Source organism: Castor canadensis, chromosome 9, assembly GCF_047511655.1.
Source record: "Castor canadensis chromosome 9, mCasCan1.hap1v2, whole genome shotgun sequence".
Taxonomy (NCBI): domain Eukaryota; kingdom Metazoa; phylum Chordata; class Mammalia; order Rodentia; family Castoridae; genus Castor; species Castor canadensis.
Window position 1 is genome coordinate 130,601,856 of NC_133394.1, and position 23,026 is coordinate 130,624,881.

The 23,026-nt window shown below is 34.1% G+C and overlaps 1 protein-coding gene across 9 annotated transcripts in view; it reads right to left on the bottom strand.

The window, feature by feature from the left end:
• Pcdh7 (protocadherin 7) overlaps positions 1 to 23,026 on the bottom strand; it is a 384,744-nt gene that overhangs the window by 303,275 nt on the left and 58,443 nt on the right. The window contains exon 2 of one of the 9 annotated variants that reach the window (XM_074042500.1): positions 8,983 to 22,254. The exons of the other annotated variants lie outside the window; for them this stretch is intronic. Coding sequence (XP_073898601.1) covers positions 22,177 to 22,254 — 78 coding nt within the window. The 3' untranslated portion in view covers positions 8,983 to 22,176. Of the gene's footprint in view, positions 1 to 8,982; positions 22,255 to 23,026 lie in introns of those variants that run through there. 9 annotated transcript variants of the gene reach the window in all.

Below are 23,026 nucleotides of genomic sequence, written 5' to 3' on the forward strand. Positions count from 1 at the left end.
CATCCTGTTATCTGAGCCTCAGTTTTGACATGAACTGGACAAACAGCTGGGAATGATCAGTAAGTGATGTTATGACTTATGTCCTTCTATTGTCATAGTGCTTCCACTTTAACTGCTAAGGCTTATGTACAAACCTCAAAAAGAAAATACTTTAAATAGTACAAAAAAAGAAAGAAAAAATGAGGATTATGGATATAGTTTTGTGGTTGAATGTTTCAGCATGCGCCGAGGCCTTGGGTTCAACCTCCAACACCAAAAAAGAAACTAAGAAGAAAACGAAAGAAAAGAAAATGAAAACATGTCTTTAAGAGTATCACAATTTATGAAAGATTTCACCATGCGTTTTTGTCATTTTCTTTACTCCCTTATTGTGCTGAAGAAATTATTTTCATTATTTATTTCCAAGTGGCATAAAAGCACAAAAAACCCGAAATGTCCCCCTCCACCAAAAGGCTCATGTGCTAAAGGCTTAGTTCTAAGCTGGTGGTTCTCTTGAGAGGTGTTGGGTCATGACTGCGCTAACCCCATTAATGGATTAACCCACTGATGAGTTCATACTAAATGATCTACTAGGAATAGGACCTATTTAAAGAAGGTAGGTCACTAAGCGCATGCCTTTGAAGGGTGTATTTTGACCCCTGTATCTCACTCCTTCTCTCTTGTCCCTTTGCTCTTTCTCACTCCCTTTTTTTCCTAACTGCCACAAGGTGACCAGCTTTCTTCCACCATGCTCGTCTGCTATAAGGTTGAAGCCTTGCCAAAATCTAAAAGCAATGGAACCAGCTGACCATGGACTGAAACCACGAGGCAAAATAAACGTTTCTTTCTTTAAATTGATTTTTCTCAGGTGGATTTTCACAAAACAAAAGAGTGAATATAGCCCCATACGAAAACTACCTATTCACTGATTCCTAAATTTGATTGACATGTAATAAATGTCTACCATGATTGTGTAGCAATCACAAGGAAGTGTATGATACAGAAGATCTCAGTATAGAGAGACAGATAGTCTATTATACTCAACTAATTATTACAAGTGAACTATTGTGATATGAAAACACATGAGAAAGGCTCCTAAAAATGATTCAGATTTCAAGTTAGCTGCTTCAGGTTTTTGTTAGTAAAGTCTCCAGATGGCATTTTTAATTATAATAGTCATGAAAAAAAACTTAAAAAGTGAATTATAAATAAGAAAACAATTTAAAACCAACTTTCATCTTAATCACACTGAGTTGAGATGTGCATTGAGTTGAGATGTGGTGAATGATGAATGTTTTTCTCCTTCAGAAGACTACATGATAGCTATGTCTGTACCCAGTGAGGGTCTTAATTTTTACATAACATTTTCACATTCTTCACTTCCTGAATTCCTCAAACCAGCAAAGACTAGTGGAGGAATTTCTCTCACATGACCACCTTAATTATGAATGTTCTCTTTGCCTCCATCTATTCAAATGATTGCCTTAATTTTCCATTTTATTGAGGATGTATAGATACATAGCTACATCGTTAGTCCAATTTGAGTCTTTCAAAGAATATAAGCTTAATCAAGAATGAGAAAAGGAATGATAAACTCTGTTTTGCCAGATACATTTGCAAGCTTTTTAATAGCAACACAAATATGAATATTTCATAATTGCATATTTTGTTTTTGAGGACCAATCGCCATTTTAATATAGAAACTGTTAATAGAATTACCAGATGGGAGCTTTATTTGCTTTTAAAGTGGGTTACAAATAGCAGTAATTAGTCACTGATGGAGACCTCTAAGTTGAGAGGTTTGTCATAATTCAGCACCATGATAATTTTTGGTATCATCTGCAAAGCAATAAATATAAAAACGTTTGTAAAAGCAACATATGCCTTGATAATTTTCTAATTATCTGTGTGTAAAGTACTCAATTCTCCTGCACAGACGGAACTTTTCATATGACACATTTGTATTCTAAAGCATTGAAAGATTACTAGAAATTAGTAAGCCCATGTTTCTACACTTTGTTGTTATCTGATTCCATCCGGTTAGAGCCCAGAGCTATATTTATTTTTCCCACAAAAAGAGGTAACTGTTTATATGAAAAACAGTGGGGAGGATGGGTGTTGAACTGAAAGAAGGATTTACTCAGAAACAGCATTAGAAACTAAACTTCACAATTGATAGTGAAAATAAGAGGGAAAAGATGCCAGATGGAAGTTGGCCAAATGCTGTTCTTTTAAGAATTGTCCCTAAGTTATCCTGAAAGAAAAACCAAAAGAAAATCAGAGAGAAAGAGAGGAAGACTTGAGAAGGATTCCCTAAACAAGTTTTTTGACCTACAGAAGCAGAAAATGATTAGTATTCAGACATCTCAACAATCCATACGAAAAACTACGGATGAATATTTTTCACATAAGAAATGCAATTTACAGTGTACTTTCTGTTTATTATCAAATGTATTAATTGTGCACTCACAAATCAATTACTGATAGCTGCATTTGAACTATGTTCAGTATGTTTGTTCATTTAGTCGGTGCTGGCAAGGGTTCTCCCCATCTCACAGGCAGAGTAAATGTTTGGATTCCAGTCATCTTCTTCAGACCAACGCAGAGCTGAGCCTACATACTGTCCTCTCCCTCCTCCATAAGTTAAGAGAAGAAGATAACATGTTACTGTGGACTCCCCACAGAACCTACTGTACCACATATGTTTTTGCTTCTTCATGAAAAAAGGAACTTGAGGTGAGGCAGTTCTTGCTTCAGACCGTCTCCATAGATTGATTCTAAGTTGAAATTAAGCTTGTCACTAGGGAGGTACAAAAATACATAAGCACAGAAAGCCTCTCTCCTAGCCCACTCTATCAATATGAATTTTGAAAGTTTGCAACATATCACCAAATCTCTTTTTTTGCAAACAGATGTTGACTGTGACATTATTTGCTGAGTTAGGCCTAGGGGTGTGACATTTAGTCAGAACACTTTGGCCCATCATAGTTTTAAAATTGCAACCGGAATCCAGAAACGTAATGTTTCTGGTTTAAAAGAGAACAATTTCAGAAAGCCTAATTTTACATTTAAATCCTTAGTGATTATGCAAAGAATGAGCTGGGACTGAAAACATAACATTATCTTTAAATTCAAAGCCTACAGAATTTATTCTATGTTTATAGTGGAAATTTCATGTCACAGTTATTCATACAGTTACCCTTATCTTCATATCACTAGTACATCAAAACAATAATGCACGAATATGCTTCCATGGCCAATGTCTGATACCAAGTGACATTTACTACCATGAAAGTAGATTCCCAGTTAGGGGTATATCATTGCTTCAGAAATAATGCAATCTATGGCTTGAATTGCTTTGCTCAAAAGGAAAACAAGTGTAAAAAAACAATGCCGTAGATTTGCTTATATTTCATTGTTCATATATGTTGATAAAAAGCAATAATAATAAAATTAGAATTTTCTGATATATTAACCTAACTAATAAGACAATTTTTCAAGAGAAGTACTTTTAGGTTTAAGCACAACCTTAAGGTCATTATAGAAGTTCCTTCAGAGTTCTTAAAAATGATGAAAGAATAATTCAACTTTTCCAAAAATAAAATTCTTCATGAGAAATTCACATCCAAAGCAAGTGCTATTTTGTTCATTTCAACTTTTACAAATGTGGGGAGGATACCTGGAGATTTTTTATTTCAACATACCTCCTGAATTAGAAGACACCATTATATCATCTAAGAACCAAGCATATGGTCAAGTATATACAAAAATACATTTTAATAAGTCTAAGATCGGGTAAAGCAAGGGGTTCTCTAATATAGGTCTCTTTATTTTTTATAGATTTAGGAGTGATCAACATGAGAAAGTAACATGGGGCAGATACTACAAATCCTAGTGAGTCCCATAGAAATTATAAAATAGAACATCACTATGAGAGTGATCAGGAATTTGCTGTGAGGAGTTGGTGTTGGAAATGAGATTTACATGATGAAGAAGCAGCAGAATGAAGTCCTGAATGGGAGAATGTATTCTAAGAACAAAGAATAACAAGTTCAAAGACTTGGACATGAGAAAGCTTGTGGCATGTTTGAGTGACATAAAAAAGGGTCCTAGTAGGTTTGATTTAATGAATAATGCTGAGAATCAAAGGAGTGGAGGTCACAGAGGAAGGCTGGTCCCCAGTCAGGACATGTTGTAGACCACTTTGGGAGAATGGACTTTGTTCTCCTGCTAACAGAAAGTCACCAGGGGATTTCAAATAGTGAAAGGACATGTTTGCATTTACACTGTAGAGAGTTCACTCCATGGAGAATGTATTTTAGGGAGTATATAGTAGAATCAGAGACACAGAGCAATGTTGACTTAGAAGAGGAGCTGGTGAAAGTGGTCAGATTTGTTATCGATTTTTCATATAACAATAAAAGAAACTTCTGATACATTTTAAGGGAAAAGAGTGAAAGATCTCTGGGTTTTCACCTTGTACAAATTGGGTAAATATCAGCACTATTCATTTAATGAGAAGTTCATGAGAAGAGAAAATTGAGGTATGTCTTAATCAGTTTTCTGTTGCTATAAATGAATGCCATGCAAAGGGAAATATATGAAGAATGCAGATGTACTGAACTCACAGTTCTGTAAGCTCAATGCCAATGGGCCACATCTGGTGAGGACCTTTGTGCTGCATGATAATGGCAAGCTTGCTACCTTAGATTTTTCACTTTTTATAAAGCCACTCATGCCATCATGGGGGCCCCATCCTCATGACCTCATCTCACCCTAATTTTCAACTCAAGTCATTTTACCAAATCCCATTAGCATGTGATTTTGGGGATTAAGTTTCTGCACTTCTTAACGCACAGTGGAATTTGAATTCAAACGTGTTTTGGTAGGAATGTTCAATCCACAACAAGGTATTCAAGTTAAAAAACCAATAGTTCTGCTTTTGCTCTGTTACATTTGTGATTACTCTAATAACTAGCACTTAATGAAAATATTCTGTGCCAAGTACATTTCAAAATGCATTCATAATTTTACTTATTTTTAATCTTCCCCAATAACTTAAGTTTGAAACTATGTGTGTTCAAGATAGTATATTTATAAATAATATATTCAATAAAAGTTTATTATAGGAATGAATTATCCAAAAATGTATGAGATGAAAATTATTTTGTGTAATATAACATGTAGATTATATACAAGCCTTACATATAGATTTCTGTATAATTTCTAGTTTGTTTCACTAGGGACAGTATTCAACCTTTCTTATTTTGGAAGAAAGACCATATACAATCATTCTTTGTTAGTGGCATATGAAATGAGTTTTGTGCCTTTAATTTTTACTGTACTAATTTTCAATAAAACATTTTAAATAGATATAAAAAGAGTCTATGCATGGAAAGTATTTATAATGAGCATTAGGTTTTACTTACATATAATTCACTACATGGTAGAATAGGGCTAAAAACACTACTAATCATCTTCTTACTTGAGATTAAAGAGGAAGAGAGATGTTCTTTTAGACTTTTCTTTTCATTTCTGAGATGCTGTTCTATTACTTATTTCAATATTTACAAACTTTCTACTTACCTTCGAAATGTTGTCATCCACAATATTTCAGCAATTTCACCTTACTTTCACAGATGGTTGTTGTTGTGTTCTCTTTTGACTTGTCACTATTCTAAAAGATTTGGAGGACTCATTCCTCTGTTTAACTTCAAAGTTCTTTCTTTCTGTATTTCAGTAGCAGTTATGTACTCTCAGCTTTAACAATTCACAGTTATAGGTAAAAAAGGAGCTGCTGTAATATGCAGAATTGTGAAATTCTTCTCTCTCATTGCCTGCCCACTGGTTCATGCTCACAAAGTCTCAAACTTCAAAGGCTATGACCTCCACTGCTTTGCCCTGATAGTATTTAGCAATCCCAAACCTTCCTGGCTTGACTCCTACCGCCCTCCAATTTTCATCCTCCTGATAACCATTTTCAATACACTTTCATGGGTGCAATTGATTTCTTCCAGTCTTTGACCTTCTCTCACAGCTGCCTTGCCAATCCTATTACCAAATCAATCCTGCCATCTGTTTGCTCTCCTCCTCCTCCTCCTGGGCTGCCAAGAGTTCCTGAGAAAATTGAATAACCATGCTGATTGACTCTGCTACAAATTTATGATTTCACATGTCAGCTGAACCCTCAGAGCTGCTCAGCAGCCCTATTACTCATTCCTCCTTGGCTGGTCTCTGCACTGCACACAGCAGCTGCTCCAACCACACCCTCCTCAGGTCCCATAGGCATCTTACTCCTCTCAACCCCAATCTGAGTTCACTTCCTACTCCTGAGAACATTGAGGTTGTCAGCAAAAAATTCCATCCTTTTACTTCTTTTATATCTCTAAATTTCTTTGAATTTTAACTTATCTGTATCTCACTTTTAATCTTAGAAGAATATTCATCCTTTTGTCCATCTTTTTGGTGGTGTTCCTTTTTGTCTCACTGAAGATCTTGTTTTATTAATGTGTTTTCTCTTTCCTGGCCAAGGTCTAACTTTCTTTCAACCCACAACTTACCAAAATTTCACTGTTTTAGAAAGAGAGAAAGAGGGGATGGAGAGGGGGAGAGAAAGAGAAGGAGGAAGAGCAGGAAGAGGAGGAATACTCTTCTTACCTGGTTACTATGCTGATGAAACTTTAACAAAGGCTGTGTAAAGTAGTATTTTTGCACTCTGCAGTTTTTTCTATCTGGGAGTATGAATATATAGATTCATCCACTTATTAAATTGATTGAGTTTAGGCAACTTATTTAAAGTCCCTAAGATTTGGCTCCCTCACGTCTGAGTTGGAGATGAATGGGTCACTTTTGCATTGCTATCCTGTATTCCATCTTCTTTTGATAAGGATATCCTGTTTTCTTTTGAACAAATTACATTTCACCCATGATTATAGTTGTGAGATTGTTACTCAAAGAGTGTTATTCTCAACAAAAGGCTGGTAAAAGGAAAAATCAGCATTCTCCATCTAATGGCTATAGTGATTAAATAAACTGACATAATTGAATTTAAGTTATTCCAACAGTAATGCTTGAAAGAGATTTTAAGTGTTCCTGCTAACCTCTGAATTTACTTCTGTACTCTGGACTAGACCTTTCTCTTTCCTTAGCATGTTCCTCATCCTCCACCTTGTGAGTTCTAATTCATGATTTGCAAAGATTTCTTTGCTTAAAAATATTAAGTGATGCTGGAAGCATGGCTCAAGTGGTACAGTACTTGCCTATCAAGTACAAGAACCTGAGTTCAAACTCTTAATACTGCCAAAAATAAAATTAAATTAAAATATTAAGTTATGAACTTGGTTCTATTGCTTTTTAAAGTATATTATTATGATTACATGAAATAATTTGTACATCTTTAGTTCAAAGCTTAGTGCCAAGTAAGGGTTATTCATTTTTTGCTCATATAATTGCTTTTGATATTGTTATATTTAGTATGTCTATTCTTACTGAAATAATTTCCTTCTTTCCTTTCTATCATTTGTGATTCTAAATTTACTTCTTCTTTGACTTTTATGTTATCTTTCTATAGTCATCAAGATTATTCTTATGTCCTCTGTTAATTCTCTCTCTGGATGTCAGGTACTTACATGGTGTTATCTAGCACTATCACTAAATAAAAGTGACTATTTAACTTGTTCCTCTCAATCTTTTATCTCACACATTTCAAATTCCACTTTCTTATCAAAATATTTGAAACTAAAGTCTGAAGCAAACTTCTCTCCATTCCTATTTTCTCGTCCCTCTCTTCTCTAATATTTAATCATCAATAAAATATTTTACATTAGTCTGCCCATGTATCTTTTGATCTGTTTCCAAGATCAGCATCAAAATGCATTGCTTCAGAATCACATCACCAAACTTCATCAGACTGCAAAATACCCTGACAAATATTCATTTCTCCACTGATTTTATTATATACTGCCTTCCTCTTTATGGGTGGGACCATCTACCTGAAACATTTACCATATTAAAAAACCTTCAGTGACTTCCAAATGTTTGTAGGATAAATGCAATCTTCTAGGTATAAAATTCAAAGCCTTCTTGAATTGAGTCCATTCCAGTTCATAAAGTAGTCAAGTCGCTCATTGCAGACTCCTTTATGCTTTTACCACATAGGATTGTGTGCCTTTTACCTAATAAATGGTAAACTTCAAGACTTTGTTCATGATTTCTTATACAGTTGAAATGCCTCTTTCTTTACTCTTATTTTAAGGAAACTTCATTTACTACAAGGTTCAAGTCAGAAGGTTCTTTTGTCTTTAAACCTTCCTGTGAATGTTCTCACTTCCTACCTCTGTCTTCTGCTAGCTCTTACAACACATTTTTCTTGATCATGAGCTGCTTGATACAACAGAGAGAACATTTCCAATACATAGTCTCAGCATCAAACACAATGACTGGACTAAGGCAGGTATTGAATAATTGTTGTTGAATAATTATGGTGTTCTAGTCATCTTCAGAATAGAGAAAAACACATTTAGAAGTAAATTAATACATATATGAAGCAAACATACATAGAAACATATTTTTAAAGCTATATAATATATAAAGTGACTTATTTATAGGTATATGTGTATACATGCATAATACAAAATAATTTTGTGCCTTTTATAAAGACACTCGTTTAAGGCACCATTCAAGTCAACTCACAAATCAAAATATTGAAATTGATATTCCTGATATACTTTACTTATGATATCAATGGAAGTTAATTCACAAATCAAGCATTGAGAAATTCTTAAATTATGTGTTAATGGAATATTCCAGTATGATTTAATATAGATTATACCATATAATAATATTAGGCAGTAAATTTGATTTATAAAGAACATTGAAAATGAAAAGTTTTTAACCACTTTACTATGAAGAAATCCATTTTGAATTATCACATATAGGTAAAGCAATGTTAAAAGCATGATGGTATTCCTTCTGAAATCTATCAAAAACAATCAAAATTCTAAATTAATATACATTCATTCATTAAAGTTACATAATAAAGCATAGTAGATTTGATTTATGTGGAATTTTTGCATAAACTTTACTATAAAGCATAAAAGAGGTGTTTTAGAAACTGAATCTTAAGACTGTGAATATTTAGCTATAGAACCATCAGTTAATTATTTTGCATAGATTTGACATACACAACCTCTGCATTATATGGGATGTTGACAATGACTTCAACAATATATACATTATAGGGCATCTCTCTTGGAAAATTTAACAATTTAAGTACCAGAAGTTAGTCATTATTTAATATAGATCAGGGCTCTAAACTCATGAAACAATAGATAGCCTCCAGCATGCTACAGGCCCTTTCAATATAACAGACTGAAGCTAGACCTCCTTAGTTGCAAGCCAAAGATAGGACAGAAAGCACTCAGGCAGAAAGCATCTGGGCCAGTAGAATATCATTTAATAAGAACTAAGAGTGAAAAAAGAAATAGGAAAAAAAAAATCAACTCTAAAGACTGTGCTTTCAATATCAATGAAACTTAAAATTTTACTGTCACAGAACTGCCATACCCATCTTACTGCAAATGAGATCTTTCTTTTCAAAAGAAAACAGTAATTTCCATAAACTATAAGAACTGTGAAAATCATGTCCATACTATTTGTGGCATAAATTCTTTTTTTCTTTTTTTGTTTTGTGTGGTTTTTTTTGCTTGTGCCAGGGTTTCATACTTCATACTTGCTAGGCAGGTGCGCTACCACTCGTGTCACTCCACCGGCCCAGGTATATTGTTTTTTTTAAACAAGGAAGCACAAAATGCAAGCAAAAGTTATTGAAAAACATTTAGTAATATACCAAAAAAAGATTTAAAAAATCTACTATAGTAGATTGAAATAAAATCATTTATAGTAATACACCTTGTAATACTATGAATAATGCTATTCATTGTCTGAATACTAAATTCAGACAATGGTAGAAGCAGAAATGCGATGCCATGGACTTGCTGAGTAATTCTTTAGACTTCGACCTCAAGATAGACTCCTGAGCATGACTTCATCGAGATTATAGCTTAACATGTCATGGACACTCTTTTTTGACTCTCTGTATTAGACCACAGGATTTTTATATTAAAATCATGTTTTCCATATTCCTCAAATGTCATATAGATTTGCCATACCATCTCATGCAGACAGTTTATATGAAAATAGTTTAGACATAATTGAGTTCTGCTCAAAAAATGCTTCCAAGTCTGTGAACTTTTGTAATCTTGTATGAATGAGGACTTTTTGTTGTTAATTACCCTCATTCTTGCAATAAAAAAGTAAGTCTCTAGTACACAGCACAGCACTGTTGTCTAGAAATGGCCAAATGTTATCTCTGTGATTTCTTACCCTATGTAAAGTATGTTCACTAATGCTGCCAAGAATCTAAAATGAAGCCATAAAGGAAATGAAAATCAAAACCACATTAAGATTCCACCTCACCCCTGTTAGAATATCCATCATCAAAAACACCAACAACAACAGGTGTTGGTGAAGATGTGAGGTAAAAGAAACACTCGTACACTGCTGGTGGGAATGCAAACTAGTGCAACCTCTCTGGAAAAAAATATGGAGGCTTCTTAAAAATCTAAATATAGATCTTCCATATCATCCAGCAATCCCACTCCTGGGGATATATCCAAAGGAATGTGACACAGGTTACTCCAGAGGCACCTGCACACCCATGTTTATTGCAGCACTATTCACAATAGCCAAGTTATGGGAACAGCCAAGATGCCCCACTACAGACGAATGGATTAAGAAAATGTGGTACTTATACACAGTGGAGTTTTACTCAGCCATGAAGAAGAATGAAATCTTATTATTCTCAAGTAAATGGATGGAACTGGAGAACATCATTCTGAATGAGGTTAGCCAGGCTCAGAAAACCAAAAATCATGTTCTTTCTCATATGCGGACTTTAGTTGTAAGGCAAATACAGCAATGTTGTTGGACTTGGGTCACACACTAAGAGGAGAGCATATATGGGAGGAATGGGGATAGGTAGGAAACCCAAAACATGAAAGCGTCTTATGTCCCCACTGCAGAGGAGCTAATACAGAAACCTTAAAGCAACAGTGGTCAATATGGGAAGGGGATCAGGAACTAGTGAAAAGGTCAGGTAGAGTTGAATCACCTTGGTGGTAATACATTTGTGTGTGGAAGCAATGCTAGGAATCCCTCTGTATAGCTATCCTTATCTCAACTAGCAAAAATGCTTTGTCTTACTTATTATTGCTTATGTCTTCTCTTCAACAAAATTAGAGAAAAGGGCAGAACAAGTTCTGCTTGGAAGCAAGGAGGGTGGGGGAGAGGGAGGGGGCAGGGGGGAGAAATGTCCCAAACAATGTATGCACATGTGAATAAATGAAAAAAAATTTAAAAAAGAATCTAAAAAGAAATATATCTCAACTAAGCATCCAGCCCATTTCCCTTTAGTTTCCTTTTTGTTTCTCCCTCTATATTGCTTTCTCTTCTCTGACATGACTGTTATTCCCACTAAGAAATCAGGGTCTCCACTCCTCTGTCTTTAAAGGCCGCAGCTCTCTGACACCCATCTCTTCTCAAATCAAGTTAAATCTCCTTAACACAGAATAAAATGTCTTACATATTTTTATCTGTTTTCCAGTCCCTTTTTATGACATCATGCATTTACATTCACTTGTCCTCCACCAAATCCTTGACTCTTAGTCTTGTGTACTTAACACTTCAGGCTAACACACATTTATCATGCCAAAATTATGTTCCTGTAAATAGCAAATACTGAGTATTAGAGAAGAATGTGATCACAATAGAGCCCATGTAATTTGTGATGCATATATTAAAATACACATATATTTTCATGTGTGTTTGTATATATCATAATTATATATAAATACATGTATATAAGCATGTATGTATCCCTTAATTGTGATAATCAGCATTTAGTATTTTAATATTGCAATACGCACAACACCTAATGTATTGCAGAAACTCAATAAACATTTATTGAGTGAATGATAATTATACATTGCATTGAACACTCTAGAAGGCACATCAATTTCCCATTTATAGTATTAAAAATGTCCATCATTTAGGGACAGTCTACTCTAAGAAAAGCACTCTGTTAGGAACTGAGAAAGGGAAATAGATAAATATGAATCACACTTGGAAATATGCCATCATTAAAGGTAGGAAGCTCTACACACCACAAAATTGGACAGATAAAGTGACTTAAAAGTAAGCACTAACTGGTAGCTGGGAAAAGGTTAAGAAAAGAAGAATTATGGAAGGTAGGATTTACTGCACAATTGGAAAGACAAAGAATTGCAGAAGGAGAAGACAGTATGGATAAGAAAGTGCTGGCAGGAAAGTGAAAATTGGGAAAAGTCATAGCAGGAGTACAGATTTCATGGAAATGAAGAATGGAAAGTACAGATGGGAGAGGGAGATCAGAGCCAGAGGGGTATGATCCTAAATTAAGAAATTTTAAATTGTTTGGAGCATGGCTCAAATTGTAGAGCACCTGTGTGCCAAGTGCAAGACCCTGCGTTCAAATCTCAGTATGCCAAAAAAAAAAAGAGAGAGGGAAATTTAAAGTTTTAAATTTATTTATTAGATGAATCAGCACTGGATATTTCTCTAGCAAGTCCTCTTATCCTTAGAATATTTGGGGACAGCAATGTATAGAATAAGTAAGCCTTCTATGTAGTATCTAAATTCATTACAGATAATTTGTCCACAAACTTTAATATCAGTTGAACTAAGATCTCTTGGCCTAATTACAATGCATTTAATTTCATTAATTAGATCAGTTACCATAGAAGTTCATAGAAAAAAAGAGCTCATGCTATTTTAATCTATATTTTATTGGTTTCATATTAGTAGGTAATACAGTAAGCAAAATAGAACTGATTGCTAGTAACAGTTAAGAACACATATCAATTTCAAATTCAGACAAAATAATAAGTAATGGTGGCTAGGAAGAAAGACTACTCAGCCCTGCAACTTTCTACATGGAAAGTAGGCAACCTAAAGATGTAGCTGCAGTGCTCTAAAAAAGAAACCAATAGCAAAAATAACAAAAAAAATTTGAAGAACACTTAAATAAAATGTCAAATCTCAGAGTTGAAAAAATTGAATTGTAACAAAAGTGACACAACAGTTGAAGATGTCATTGTTAGAAGTGAGTAACAACCTGACACCTTTGATTAACATAATACCAACAATAAAAAATAAAGAAAAAGAAATTACAGGGGAGATTATGAATTTACTTAATTACTCCCCTGAAGTCAATTAGAAAATAAATAAATATGTGGCATTTTAGTGTCTGTTTTAGTGAATAGTTTCTAAATTCACAGATTCCTGTGGAAACAGCTCAAAGTGTTCATTGATCATCCATTACATACATTCAATTCAAATCCCAGTCTAGCTCATGACTAGTGTACAATCTTCAGAGAACATGTGCACTTGTTTTTAATAGCAGTTAGCAGTTAGAGGTCCTTACTATGTGATATGCAAGGTTCAGCATTGCATTCATCCAGTTTGTGAGATTTTAGCTCAACTGAAGAATAACTATGCAACCTGCGTCACGTTTCTGAGCCCTTCTTTAACAACAGCTAATATTCATACTTATGCATGTAAGTGTAAAGTAATAATGTATGTAATATTTTCACTGATCCACATTTTCTAATAGTGCTGTCATCTTGATTTTAATATGTGAGAGATTCAGTAACTTGCCAAATTGTATAGCTTGGTCCATAATCAACATACTCAATATATTTTTAATTTATCAATTACAGGCAATGCTTTATATATTTTCATAAGAAATCCAAGAAAAGACAAAACACACTACACATAATTAAATGGGAAAAATCACTCTCACATCACACCATTGTTGGGTAATAGCAAACCAAAAATAAAACTGAAACTCTTTGCTTATCAGAGAATATAACACCTGTCTGGGGGTTGGAACCATTGGGAGAGAAGAAGATATAAAGAAAAGGTGTAAGAGGGTGATTGTAGAAATATTATGTACTCATGTATGAAAATGGAAAAATGAGACCTGTTGAAACTGTTCCAGGAATGGGGGAAGGAGGGTAAAGGAGAATGATGAAGGGGTAGATTCAACTATGATATATTGTAAGAACTTTTGTAAATGTCACAATATACCCCCAGTACAATAACTATCAAACTTAAAACCAAGCATAGGGGATGCGCATCTTTGTGTTCATCCCGGCAGAAAGGTTTCCTTAAAATATTTTATATCACAAATTCAACTATATCCTCATTCTAGGAAATAGAACTTTCAGTGGGTTATATACCAACAATTAATATTTCATAGCTTATATCCTATATCATTTTCCAAAATCCCTACTAAACAAAACTTGAATTATTTGAAACAAAGAAAAGAGTCAAGAAACAAAACAAAAACTTTAAATGACTCTTTTTATAAGGTTTTGCGTAACAATGTAGGCTTCCAGAAATATACAATTCTGTTTTCAGTGAATTATCTGTAAATTACATAATAACTAAAGTTAAATTCTAACTCTAACTCCCAAAGTAATCTGCAAAGCAATTTTAAGAAGAAGAAAAAGAAGTCATCTATGGGCCTCCTGAACTATTCAGACTCAAAGGAAAGTAATAGCTAATTATACAGGAAGCCCACAGCTACTAGTGGTAGAGAAAACAAGCTTGAAGAAATTTCGAGATATTAGTCAGATTCTTAAACTATTTTATTTCTTGGCATGCTTTCAACCAGGAGCAGTGTAAAATGAATAGAAAACACTTCCCAAAGATTAATGTGTTTTATAGTTCAATATGCATAACCACTTTCACGATTCTTTACACTATTATAAAATGACAGAGCATCTTCTCATAGATGACTATCTTTGGGTCAGCAGAAATTTCCCATCTATGTAATAAGGACAAACACACACCATTTGCACATGTCCACACTGGGGAGGGAAGAGGGGTGAGGAACTTCTTTATGTTATGCCCGTGATAAATTATTTTTAAGGCACATTTCTTTTCCTCAGGTCTGTCCAAAGTCACAGTTGCATTGTGACCCACCAGAATGGTGTCCTTTTTAAGTAATTTCATTGGCCTTTAATAGAATCCTATGCATAACATCATATATTCAAAAATATGATCATCCTTATACATTTCTTTAATGTTTGCTCTCCAATAATGAGAGGTACTTCTTTACCTACGTGAATCCTTTAGGCTTTGATTTGCAGTCACTTGAAATTTAAAATAAGTTTATTTAACGCTACTGAATCCATAGTGATTTCATATGCTTTTAATTCATGGAAGTGTTTCATATTCTTAAAATGCCTATTTAAAAACATATATTCTGGATTCAGGAAAAAAATCATTTGTTTATTCTCCTCAAATGAAGAACTATTTTTAATTCTGAGGGCACGTGATATAGCATGAACAATTTGAAGCTGACCTTTTTCTTTTCTGTTATCTTCATTAAACCTATTGGGAGTATGTGACTTAGGTCACAACATGAAACATAATGCTAATTAAAGTGCTAATTAACTGGTAGAAGTAATATATTGCATTAAATACGTTGTTGTATTACTTTGTTTTAACTTTTGTGCCATTTCAACTTGGTAACCACTAATTTAGAATCCCCTGATCTTGCTCTTTACTCAAAATGCTAATCTCAGATGACAGCAGCACAACCTTACAGAGCCCTAGTGCAAAATATATATTAAATTTCTTCTTAGTATTAAAAATGGGCTATTGAATGATAAAAGACCCTGTGTTTGTGGATTCCTTGGTATTCATTTGAATACAATCTTCATGTAAGGTGGGACTAATTGGAAGTCAGACTCATAAACATTTTCAGAAACTTCTCAGCTTAAAAAGTAAGACATTTATGTGACTATTTATTAAAAGATTTTTACTAAAGAGGCTCATATGATACCGTTGGCTGTTTCTTTCGTATTAAAATTAATAAGTGCCCTTTCTTAACATATGATTTTTTTCAAACTTGACTTCATCAATCAAGTTTAAACTTTAGGTTCAGAATGTGACATAAACTTTTACTAAATAAATAAGAAAAGTGTTTTTTTGTTTTCATTTTTTAAGGCATCCAGCAGACAGTTAGTGTATTCTAACTGTACCCATTTGAAAAGTATTATCTGATCTTTCTGGAATGCACATACCAAATGTCTGCTGTGTTCATGAGCCGCCTTACACATATGGGAGGGGGAAAAAAATCCTTGCTGACCTTCCTTTAACAACTAAACACACAGATAAGAAAAAAAGGCCAGACACCTGGCTTCCCCTCTGTTCCTACTGAGACAGAATTTTTACTGACATCAGTAGGGCAGGAGCAATTAGAAAACAGTCTCAGGTACACCCATTCTGAGATCTTCAATCTTTTAAAATGGGAAATGCTATTTTTTTCCCTAATATCTAAGGACATCAGCTAGGAAGGTACTCATTTTTAATCACACTAATTTTAACTCCTCATTAGGAATCCACAAAAAGCAGCATAAGGTAGGTTCCTATGGTGGTACTGACATCAATAAAAATAACCAGTTCTTTCATTTGAAAAGTAAAACTATTGAAATTTGTAGTCTAATAAAAATTTCAAGTTGACTTTTGTTTCTTTTCGGATGTTTAGTTACTAAACTATGATAGGAAGTTAAAATAGAACTTTCCCATGTTTCCACAAGTGAGGCTATGTGCTTCCAAGACCACAAAGCCATGTCTGAAGTCTACATTTTTTGTCTAAAGTCTACATTTTGCACAGTCACAATTACTAATTGGTATATTTTGTTCAAAAAGTGGTTTCAAATAGGCAAATCGATGATGATTTTTGTTTGTTTTAGCCAGTACTGAAGTTAACTGATAACTATGTTTCAAATAAAAACCAGTGACTTTTCAGATATTAAATGCTACCCAACTCAATTCAATTCAGCAAACATTTTTGTTTAGATTTTATAAATTTAAATCTTATTGTCTAATAAATGCAGCACATTTGCTACTTAATCATTTTGAGAATAGTCATCATACATAATACTTATTAAATATTTGCAAAAATAACAACTAGTTATTTGTCCATTGGTGATCTTAGCATTTTCCTTAGTTTTTATGATATGAGATAATTTATAAACTTAGGTTTCACAATTTTTAAGCTAGTAATGACTGAAGGAAATTGGAAACCCTTATCATCGTGAATAAAAGCAGTCTTCAAAAATTGTTCTTTGGCTTTTTGGAAATTTTCATCATTGGTTTGTGACAAAGGCTGGATTTCAGCTTTCACAGTTTCCTCTCACTTGTCCATGGTGAAAAAATTACAGTTCACAGAGCTTTGCAATTTGAGTTACAGCAGATAAGAAACTGATAAATTTCCCTGGAGAACATGTATCTGTCCAATTTTGCTGAATTTCACATCATAATGTAAGGAGAATATTGAAGGCTTATTTCTGCCATTTTTGTAGATATTTTCACTTCACCTTCTAACAGTGACATTTGGTCTTATTTTGGATCAGGAAAATCTGCTGGCAGCCCCTCCACTCCATTCCCATGTCAGTTATAAGAACACCAATAAGAAAATTAATAATTTGAGACATTTAGTGAGTTCTTATGATATCATCCACACATTTCCTGGATTAATCTCATCTAATAGTCACAGCTAATTTATGAGGTCTAGGCTGTTAGTAACTTTGTATTATATATAAGGAAATGGACCCAAGGATATGCAATTTGTCCAAAGACCATCAATTTGTAAGATATAAATCACATTTCAAACCTAAGCTGCCTGGATTTCAAATACGGCCTTCTTATTCACTATATCCTGCCATTTGGGCACCTGGTATTGTAACAGTTAGCCTTCAGTGCTATATTACAATTCGGTTTGAACTTTCTGTGTTCAAAGAATACAGTTGCCATTTCCTTCAGTGCTTCTAATTTCCAAAAGCAGCAAAATCTTCATTTAAAAAAATTTTTCAATGCAAAACTACATATTTGTAGTAATATATGTGGAGCCCACAAAGGAAAAGAATTTTCCTTCTTTCCTGTCTGCAGTATTTAAAGCAGACTATGTATATCAGGTTCCATCTTTACTTAACATTTCTGTGTGCTACAACCTTAGAAGGAGTATCTTTCAAATCCCAGTAAGGCAAGCCTACTCTGCCTCACTCAGGCTGCTAGATATTTGATCTAAGGAGTCAAAGAATTCCCCTTTTCTATACCCAAACAGGTTCAGAAGCTCATAAAACCCTTATTTCCTTTTACACTACTGTTCCACATCAATGCTATGTGTCACATCCATTGTGTGACCTCTGGAATCAGACCATAAATGTTCAGATTCCAGTTCTATCTCTTCCTAGTTCTGTAGTAATTTTGTCACTGGAACTGTGCCTCATTTTCTTCACCTCTGAGATGGGCATAATGACAGTATTAGTGTCTCCCTCATGAAGTTGATGAGAATATTAAATGCAGCAAGTAATATATTGCCTGTATAGAGCTGATGCTTACCAACTTCAGTTGAAAAAGTGATCAGAAAAATGTTGAAATCAGTTCACTTAAACTGTGTTTATCAAAACAAAAAAGTAAAAATAATAGCACTCAAAAGAAAAATTTTGGCCAACCCCAGAGTCTCAAACCTGTAATCCTAGCTACTTGGGAGGCAGAGATTAGGAGGATAATGACTCAAGGCCAGTCAGGACAAATAGTTCAGAAGACCCCATCTCATCCTAAGTACTCTGGGAAGCACAAACAGGAGAATCATGATCCAGGTCAGTTTAGGCATAAAGACCACATCTCAAAAATAAGCAGAGCAAAAGAGCTGGGGTCACGGCTGAAGTGTTAGAAGGGCTGCCTAGCAAGTGTGAGGCCCTGAGTTGAACCCCCAGTACTGCCAGAAATAATAAGAATTACAACCAAAACCAAGTATTTAAATCTTCAACAATATTTTTAAACTTATTTTATATTTTAGTGAGTTTTTATTCAAGTGAAAATCAAAGAATGGATTCTGAATACAACTTATCAGTTGGTCATTTTCACTTCATTAATCATTGTTCCACTACATTTTACAGGCATTTTCCTTCAATCAAGTTTACATTTCCTCATTTTTTTTTTCCAAATAGATAAAGGCGAGAGGAAAGAGAGTGAAATTTTAGAGATAGCAGAGTCAGAGAACCTTAGTAGATGGCAGTCTACAGATCTCTCATCTAAATTCCTAATCTTGTAAAATCAAGAATGAATGTGAAAAAGTTAAATTTTATTATATAAATCAGTTTTATGAATGGTTAGAAAATTTAGCTAAGTGAAAAAAATTATGTGACAAGTTGTCTGAATAAGAATCCCTGGTGATTGTCTATGCCACCTTCATGATTATGAAAATGACACTATTTTGTAAATCAGTATTGCACCAATGAAAAAAAATGTATATGCTTTCATTTCGCTTCCTACTGTTTCCTGAAGTTCCACAGTTTGGAATAGTAGTCGGAAATAAAAATAAAGTTCTGTTTTCTGTGTGAGACACTTTGCCACTATACATTAATTGTGCAACTTGAACAGTCACGAGGCGACTCTGCCAGTTGCTTCTTCTAAGCAGAGAAATTAACATTAGATGAAGAGCCTACAGCAGTGAATATCAGGGGCTACTGTTTGCTTCAGTTCTGAACTGAACCAGGTTGATCCAAGTCCAGAAATGTCTTTGAAGTCATGGAGACCTTGATTGATGTGCAGATCAATCCTTGGGAGGTAAAGAGCAAGAAAACTGGTTCTCTAACTTTAATATTCTGCCATGAAACACATTCAACTCAATGCAGAACAAAAAGTGAGCGATTTTGTACTTGGGTACTGCTTGCTTCAGTACTGAGAGGCATCTATTGATCCCGGCCATTATTACTTACACCTTAGTACATATTTCCATTAGGATAAGAAAACAGCAGCATAGTAGCAACAATTATGAATTCACATTTCCTTTGTCTTAAGACATTTGCTGTGCTTTGGGTCAATTTAGGTGGAGAACAGTATGCAATTCTACCCTTAATGCTTATGGTCAGTATTGATTACTGATGTGGTCAGTATTAAGTATCAGTTTGCAATATTTATAAATTATCAAAACCTTACAAATTAAGAATTAAGAATATCACAAAATTGATGGTGAAACCCCCAAATGTACTTTGAAACCCCAAATCCCATTCGATTACCTAAGAAATAAAAAAATTCATCCCTCATTTCTGGCTGTTTGATGGCAGACCAAAACTTTACGTCAAAACTTTTATGTGTTCAGGGCATCTTCCTCACACTCTCACAAATATGTCTGTCAAATTTTTCTCTTTATCTTTAGTGTCTAAGCCCTTTATTCTCTAATTGTAAGGATACAGGTATTCTAAATGCCAGAAATATGAACGTGTCTTATATCCCATTATGTTTTAAGAGACTATTAAAACAGGAAGTATAAGCATTTTATAAAGTAGTTTTCTTTTATTGTTTGGCTCACAAAAAATATCCAATGCAATAGAATTATACAGTATGTCTTACAATTTATTATAATAGCATAAATAAAGACAAAAATCTCTGTAATATTATCAATAGGGTACCAACTGCAGTTGATTGTCACATAGAAAGAGGAGGTAAAAAATTCAACTATAAAGTCAATCAGCAAGATTAAGAGAAATGAATACAAATACCAGAGAACAATAGTTTCAAAATTATTATGGCACATGGTGACTACAAAAAAATAGGTCCATTTGTCTCAAACATTCATCAGCTCATCTACATTAGCATATAATTGTTATTATAATTTAGTTTGAAGAAAAGTGGGGGAAAACACATGTAACTTATTCATAGGGTAAAAGTAATAGAACACAAATATTTCCACAGTCTCTTCCGTAACAGCATCCATGATGCATTTATATCTTGTCACTGAGTGAAGCAGCCTGAATTCAGGAGCATAGTATGACTTTTCAACTGTGGGTCTGCAAGATGACTACATATGAACCTACTCTCATTATTTTTAGATAGTGGTACTGTCTTAATTTAAATGGCTCTGCTGTACTAAGTATTATATTTAATTGGAGAACTTTTTGCAATAGACATTCTATTTTAGAATTGCTTCCTTTGTGAATAATAATCTTTGATAATAACAGATGAAATGGCTTAAGACAGTTTACTCTACCTCTTTACATTCTAGGCAACAAACCAAAGTGCAGATGCTAATCATTAAATGTTACCTCCTTCCACTTACATGTACACACAAATGTATTCACATATACTCACACCCATACAAAAATTAGACTTTATATTTTTACAGTATCTTCAATTGAGCAAGTAACTATAATGCAAAGTGGTACTTCCTGCATGCAATTCATCCTTAATTATAAAAGGCCCTCCTCTACATACATAAATGCATAGGACCACAAATTTAAAAGGCCAGTTTCCTATTGATATAATGGCACACATTCCTTGAAGATTTATGTGGTTAATCGTAAATTCAATCAGAAACTGTGTAAAATGTCTGTGAGTTATATTGTGACCTATCTTCTGCTTTCACACCATAATAACTGTTTCAACAAGTATCAGAATGACCTAAATTTTATTTCCTCTCGTGTCCTCTCATGTTTCTCATGGCCCGAATGGCAGTAGTATTTCTTCTTAGTGCCTTATTAAATACTATTGAATTGTGTAATTTTCTCGGAATTCAGTCCTGAGGTATACATTCCATTTTCTTGTTGATCTAGTGCAGGCTCAGGTGACTTCTACATATGCATCCAATTAGTTCAAGCAAGGCAAATGAAATCACATCTATACTAATTCCCACACTATTAACCATAAGTAGGACAGGGTACAAAGTCCATTCGGGTGCAAACTGAAAAAAAAGGATATCCTGGTCTTCTGCTCATTCTCCTGAGTATAGCAATAGCTGATTCTGTCTCTTCACAGTAATTGATAAGAATGCAAAACCTCTCTCACATCCCACCTTTATTCCATATTGAGAACTTGATTTTTTTCACTTGTTTGCAAAGTACAGTTTGGGTCCTTTTTGCAGAGATCATATTTTAAAGCCTTTTTTTGGTTTGTTTTCTTCAAAATCCTGGCTTCATTTTACTCAGTTAGTGATACTGCCCTTTGGGAATCGAGTTGGTTTTATGCAAAACAAATCCAGGTCTATTAGGATCCAACATACTGAGTTGGAACATGGCATGTATTTCACTTACGAGCACATACATTCATTTTACACGATTCCTCAATGTGGCCAGGTGGGTTCGTGGTCTGCACTGTATCCACCTATAAAAAATACAAAAATATATGTCTGCTTTACAGGGATGTGAGTAGGGTTTTGCCAGCCTAGTTCCAAAGCTTGAACCGTACAAAGCTTGAACTGTACATCTTGGCTGATGGTATTCTCTTTCGTTCTTTAAGATGTATTTACAATAGCCATAACCTTTTGTTAGAAGTCACAGAGACATAATAGGTCTCACTACAATTAACAACCCTGAGGCATCTAAATCAATACAGCTGGCTAATCTCAAGGATGCTATCATTGACAAGAAATGTTTGCATGGTATAAGAAACATTGAGTTAATTGTGTTTCAGGGTTCAAGTTTTTCAAGGCTATGAAATGTCGGGGGCGAGTGGGGGATGAGAAAGTTGTTTTATACTATAAACAGAATGAGAATGAAATGGTAATTTTACTATCAATGCTTTTATAATTTACATATCCCTGAGGTCTCAGGAATGTGAGCTAGATCTGAATGTTCACACCTTCCAAAGTAGCTTCAGTCTCCAGATGCAATCATTAGAAACTCACTCTGTCTTCATAGAAACTTGGGCAATTGACATGCCATATACAAGTGGACTCCTGACAGCTGGTCAAGAAAGAATTACTATCCCTTCAAAGCCATGACTGTAAAAGACCAATGGTACCCAACTTTGTTTTTAGTTTGCAGAAATAAAAGTGATGATAAGTAGTCCTTCAAAATATTTTGGTGGTAATATCAGTTTTAAATAGTGTTAAATATTTCTCTGAATTTGAGACTGACAAAGAAGCTAATTTTTG